A 6,096-nucleotide genomic window follows, 5' to 3' on the forward strand; every position below is an offset into this window, starting at 1 on the left:
GGTAATGAGAATGGGCCTTAATCCAATATGACTGGTGTCCTTATAATAAAAGGGCAAGTTTGGACACAGACACACAGGGAGAATGCCACGTGGACATAAAGGCAGAGATTGAGGTGATGTTTCTACAAATCAAGGAACACCAAAAGTTGCTAGACAGCCACCAGAAGCTAGGAGAGAAGCCTGGAAAAGAGTCACCCTCACAGGCCCCGGAAGGAACCAACCTTGCCTCTACCGTGACCTTGGACTTCTGGCCTCCAGAACTGTGAGACGATCAAGGCCTACTCTTTAAGCCACCCAGTGTGTAGTATTTTGCTACAAAAGCCCCAGGAAACTAATATACTCCCCTGCCCCTGGCAGTAAGCCCTCGGTGGCAATGTTTACAAGTTAGTCAAAATTCAAGGGAAGGTAACAGAAGCTACCTTAGTTCTTTTAAGCAGAATGGGTTGAATACAAGGAAATAAAGACAGAAACTGTCAGGAAGGGTTGGAGGAGAGGACCCTGGGCTACATCTCTGGGAAAGTCTCTCAGAACAGCGCTGCCAAAGCACCCTTACAGGGTAGCTATTACCTCCTACAATCATGAAAGCAGGAACTAGGGAGCTCCCGCACCCCAGCCCACAGCATTGGCTGCAGGAGCACACAGACTTAACTGCTGGGGGAGTCAGTTTCATTAGAGGCTCAATGAGCCATAAAGCCTAGTGTTCATACCCTCTGTAGGTCCCTCCCTTTCAGTCTGGCCTAGTGACGTGCTTTAACCAGAAGAATACAGTGGAAATGATGCTAGGATGGTTCCAGACCTAAGCTTAACAAGGCCTGGCTTCTCCATTTTTGTGCCCTGGGGACCCTTGGGCTGTCATAGAACAAGTCAGGCTGCCCTGTTGGAGAGAAACTCGTGAAACAGACCCCATAGAGAGGGAGAGTCCTGCCATCCTATTTCCCAGCTGACACTTCAGCCTGATGCAGTGACCAATGCCCAACGACCACAGCAAGGCCAGTGAGTCCAACTCGACCCAGGCATGAGCAAATGCAATGGCTGGCTTTTAAGACTGTGGCAAAAGACATGGAAACAACCTAAATGTCCATCAACAGATGAATGGATAAAGAAGATGTGGCACATATATACAATGGAATACTACTCGGCCACAACAAAGAATGAAATAATGCCATCTGCAGCAACATGGATGGACCTAGAGTCCATCCTTACTTCATACTAAGTGAAGTAAGCCAGAAAGAGAAAGACAAATACCGTATGATATCACTTATATGTGGAATCTAAAATACAACACAAATCAACACGACTGTGAAACAAAAACAGACTCACAGATACAGAGAACAGGCTTGTGGTTGCCAAGGGGGGCGGGTAGCGGAGGGAAGATTTGGGAGTTTGGGATTAGCGGATGAAAACTATTATATATAGGATGGATAAACAACAAGGTCCTGCTGTACAGCACAGGGACCTATATTCAATATCCTGTGAGAAACCAAAATGGAAAAGACTATGAAAAAGAATGCAGGGGCTTCCCTGGTGGCGCAGTGGTTGAGAGTCCGCCTGCCGACGCAGAGGACACGGGTTAGTGCCCCGGTCCGGGAAGATCCCACGTGCTGCGGAGCGGCTGGGCCCGTGAGCCATGGCCGCTGAGCCTGCGCGTCCGGAGCCTGTGCTCTGCAACGGGAGAGGCCACAACAGTGAGAGGCCCGCGTACCGCAAAAAAAAAAAAAAGAATGCATATGTGGGGACTTCCCTGGTGGTGTAGTGGTTAAGAATCCACCTTCCAACGCAGGGGACACGGGTTTGATCCCTGGTCTGGGAAGGTCTCACATGTCGTGGAGCAACTAAGCCCGTGCACCACAACTACTGAGCCTGCTTTCTAGAGCCCGCGTGCCTCAACTACTGAAGCCCAAGCGCTCTAGGGCCTGTGCTCCTCAACAAGAGAAGCCACGGCAATGGGAAGCCTGTGCACCGCAATGAAGAGTAGCTCCCGCTTGCTGCAACTAGAGAAAGCCCGCACAGCAACAAAGACCCAACACAGACAAAAATAAATACAATTTTAAAAAATATTAGTAAATTGACATGCTGATATTCAGCCAGTAGACCATAATACGGAAAAAAAAGGAATGTATATATGTATAACTGAGTCACTTTGATATAGAGCAGAAATTAACATATTATAAATCAATGATACTTCAAATAAATAAATTGTGACAAAATACGCATAATATAAAGTTTACAACTTTAACCTTTTTTTTTTTTTAATTTGGCTGCGCTGGGTCTTCGTTGCTGTGCGCAGACTTTCTGTAGTTGTGGCGAGCAGGGCTTACTCTTCGTTGCGGTGCGCGGGCTTCTCCTTGCGATGGCTTCTCTTTGTTGCAGAGCACAGGCTCTAGGCACGCGGGCTTCAGTAATTGTGGCACACGGGCTTAGTTGCTCGACAGCATGTGGGATGTTCCCGGACCAGGCATCGAACCCCTATACCTTGCACTGGCAGATGGATTCTTAACCACTGCGCCACCAGGGAAGTCCCTGCCTCCCGTTTTCTTTCAAGAGTTTAATAGAGTGCGCTCTGCGGCCCCTCTCCCCCCGCCCCGATCTGTCTCTTGCTTCAACAGTGTTTAAATTCAACAGACCCAGGGACGCCCCTTTGCTCTAGCCTCCCACCAGCCTCCAACCTTTTTTCCAGTCGCAACCTTCGAATCAGCCACTCAGCTATCCTCGCTCAATGGGACCAGCCAACACCATTTTTTGGGCTTAACTCCTCAACCATGAGCTCCCAGATTCGTCAGAATTATTCCACCGAGGTGGAGGCCGCCATCAACCGCCTGGTCAACATGCATCTGCGGGCCTCCTACACCTACCTCTCTCTGGTGAGGGTCCCCAAGACGCCCCCAGCCCAAGTTCCCCTCAGCTGCGCACCTCCGGCCCTCTGTGCACGCGCTGGCCTTCTTTGTCCCGTCGGATAGTCAGAGGCGGAGTCCGCATGCCTGGCCTCGCCTCCTGCTAACCATTGTTCCCGCCATCTCTTCCTGCAGGGCTTCTCTTTCCACCGGGAGGATTTGACTCTGGAGGGCGTAAGCCACTTTTTCTGCGAATTGGCCGAGGAGAAGCTCGAGGGCGCCGAGCGTCTCTTGAAAATGCAAAAGCAGCATGGCGGCTGCGCCCTCTTCCAGGACATGCAGAAGCTGTCCCAAGCTGAGTAGGGTCAAACACAGGACCTGGTGGTAGGGTAAAACCCAGGACGCTGTGGAAGCCGCTGTGTTCACGGAGAAGAACCTGAACCAGGCCCTTGTGGATCTGCATGTCCTGGGTTCTACCCATGCAGACCCCCACCTCTGCGACTTCCTGGAGAGCCACTTCCTAGATGAGCAGGTGAAATTCATCCAGAAGATGGGCGATCACCTGATCGACCTCCGCAAGCTGGCTGGTCCCCAGGCTGGGCTGGGCGAGCATTTCTTTGAAAGGCTCACCCTCAAGCACGACTAGGAGCCTGCAGATCCCAGCAGCCTTTGAGGAGCCCCTCTGGTGTCAGGGCTTCTGCCTGAAGCCCCTCTCTGAAGCCAGTAGGCAGCTTGTTAACCACACTGGAGCCCTCTCCCCAGCCATGGACCAAATGGAAACAATAAAGCTTTTTGCAGAAAAAAAAAAAAGAGTTTTATAGTTTTAGCTCTTACATTTAGGTCTTTAATTTTGAGTCCATTTTTGTATACGGTATCAGATAAGGCCCCAACTTTGTTCTTTTGCACATGGATATCCAGTTTTCCTAATACCATTTGTTTAAAAGACTGTCCTTTCCCCCACTGAACGGTCATGGCAACCTTTCGTACCAGGGTTTATTTCTGGGCTCTCTACTCTATTCCATTGTTCCATATGTCTGCCTTTATGCCAGTACCACACTGTTTTGATTACTGTAGATTTATAATAACTTTTGAAATCTGGAAGTGTGAGATCTCAAACTTTGTTCCTCTTTTTCAAGATTGTTTTCACTATTCAGTGTCCCTTGAGATTCCATATGAATTTTAGGTTGGATTTTTCTATTTTGATTTAAAAAGTCACTGGATTTTGATAGGAATTGCATCAAATCTGTAGATCGCTTTGGATAGTATGGACATCTTAACGTTATTGTCCCCCAAGCCAAGTTTACGAGATGTTAACAAATTTTAATTACATGTGTGGCGCACAGGACTGGCTTAAACGTTCCTCAAGACACCACATTAGTTCATCCTATCAATAATATCACGTTAATCAGACTGGATAAACAAGAAGCAGGAAGTGCATTAGAGGTATTGATAAGACACATGCTGTCCAGGGGATGGGAAATAAACTTTACAAAGTTTCAGGGACCTATCATATCAGTGAAGGTTTTAGGAGCCCAGGCATCTGAGGAGTGGGCAGTACCTACTGGAAAGGGAAGGACAAATACTGCATCTTACCACTAAGAAAGAAGTCCACGCTCTTCATCCTACGGGCTCAGGCATCTTCAGGTTCTGAAGGAAGCATATTCTACACTGGGAAATACTGCTCTGATCCATTTTGGGGGGGACACGGAAGACTTCTAGCTTTGAGGGACTCCCAGGCCAGGAAAAGACCTGCAGTAGGTACAAGCTGCAATGCAAGCAGCCCTGCCGATTGGGTCATGGGACCCAGAAATATCTGTAGACTGGCAAAGATGTCACACACAGTTTCTGCCAAGGATTCTCCCGACAGAGAAAGCACAGTGTCGACCCCAGGGTTGCGAAGCAAGGCCATGCACCATGTTCCAGAGGAACTCCTGGTGTGCTACTGAGCCGACAGAGATGTAGGATCAGAACACAGGCTATCACATGACATGCAGCCAGCATGGCCCATCGTGAGTTTATTCTGTTGGAACCCCCAAGTATTTCAGGGTGGGCGGATACAACAGCGATCCATCGGGAGGTGGATCATAGATCAGGCATTAGCAGGACCGGAAGACACAAATAAGCTGCATAAGCAGGTGGATCAGACCCCCGTGACATTCACCCCCCCCTGCCCACTTATGACTGCCCCCGCTTATGACTATATTGGACAGGCTGGAGTGGGGAGGTGTTCTTTATAATCAGCAAAGGAGGGAAAAAGCTGAGCAGTATTTTCACTCATTTAATTCTTTTTTATTTTAAGCTCAATAACCTTGAATTTAACTTTTTTTTTGCCCGACCCCCCCCCCCACCGCCCAGCACAGCATGTGGCATCTTAGTTCCCCAACCAGGGATTGAACCTGTGCTCCCTGAAGTGGAAATGCGGCGTCTTAACCACTGGACCGCCAGGAAGCCCCCTCATTTAACTCTTTGTCATGGAATTTTTAGGCATCTACAAAAGTAGGACAATCTCTAACGAACATTGTAAATCAACTATACGTCCGTTTTTTTAAAATGACAAAAGAAAAGTAAGATAATATGATGAACCATCCCCATCCCAATGACCTTTCCCCTAGTTTCACTACTTATCAACTCGTGGCCAGTCTGGTTTCATCTATGCCCCTGTGGTATGCAGAACAATGGTCTCCCCAAAGATGCCCACCTCCTAGTCCCTGGACCCTGTGCATGTGTTACGCTACATGGCAAAGGGGAATTAGGTCGCAGATGGAATTAACGTTGCTAATCAGTTGGTTTTAAGATTAGGAGCTAATCCTGGATTATCTGGGTGGGCTCAGTCTAACTACAAGGGTCCTAAGGGCCACAAGGGTCCTTAGAAGATGATGGCAGGAGTCAGTCACAGGAGGTATGACTAGAGGAGAAAGCCACAGAGGGATGCAGCAATGCTAGCTGTGAAGATGGAATATGGGGTCATAACCTAGGAATGTGGGCAGCCTGTAGAAGTAATAAGAATCCTGGGGGATTCATTTAGGAGATGTCAACCTTTAAGTTTAGGGTGGGCAGGGACTTCCCTGGTGGTCTAGTGGTTAAGACTCTGCACTTCCAATGCAAGGGGCGCAGGTTCGATCCCTGGTCGGGGAAGTAAGCCCCCACATGCCCTGCAGCCTGGCCAAGAAAATATTAAAAAAAAAAAAAGTTTAGGGCGGGCAGTTGGTGTTGCAACTGAGCTCATGAGAGCTCGTGGGGTTGTTTGACTGGGATGGGCTTCGAA

At 48.6% G+C, this 6,096-nt stretch overlaps 1 protein-coding gene across 1 annotated transcript; it reads left to right on the forward strand.

The window, feature by feature from the left end:
* The first annotated feature begins 2,759 nt into the window (after positions 1–2,759).
* On the forward strand, positions 2,760–3,477 carry LOC136141345 (ferritin light chain-like). Its single transcript, XM_065899533.1, has 3 exons — positions 2,760–2,861; positions 3,027–3,185; positions 3,220–3,477. Exons 1-3 carry the CDS (start codon positions 2,760–2,762, stop codon positions 3,475–3,477), a joined length of 519 nt encoding a protein of 172 aa, XP_065755605.1.
* Positions 3,478–6,096: the final 2,619 nt, after the last annotated feature.

The sequence above is a fragment of the Phocoena phocoena genome, chromosome 20, assembly GCF_963924675.1.
Source record: "Phocoena phocoena chromosome 20, mPhoPho1.1, whole genome shotgun sequence".
In the NCBI taxonomy this organism is placed as follows: Eukaryota; Metazoa; Chordata; class Mammalia; order Artiodactyla; family Phocoenidae; genus Phocoena; species Phocoena phocoena.

Bases quoted from the DNA above. Each gene is read 5' to 3' on its own strand.
- LOC136141345 (XM_065899533.1), top strand. From the start codon at position 2,760: ATGAGCTCCCAGATTCGTCAGAATTATTCCACCGAGGTGGAGGCCGCC. The intron at 2,862-3,026 runs GTGAGGGTCCCC...CTCTTCCTGCAG, and splicing joins CCTACACCTACCTCTCTCTG to GGCTTCTCTTTCCACCGGGA. The intron at 3,186-3,219 runs GCTGAGTAGGGT...ACCTGGTGGTAG, and splicing joins ACATGCAGAAGCTGTCCCAA to GGTAAAACCCAGGACGCTGT.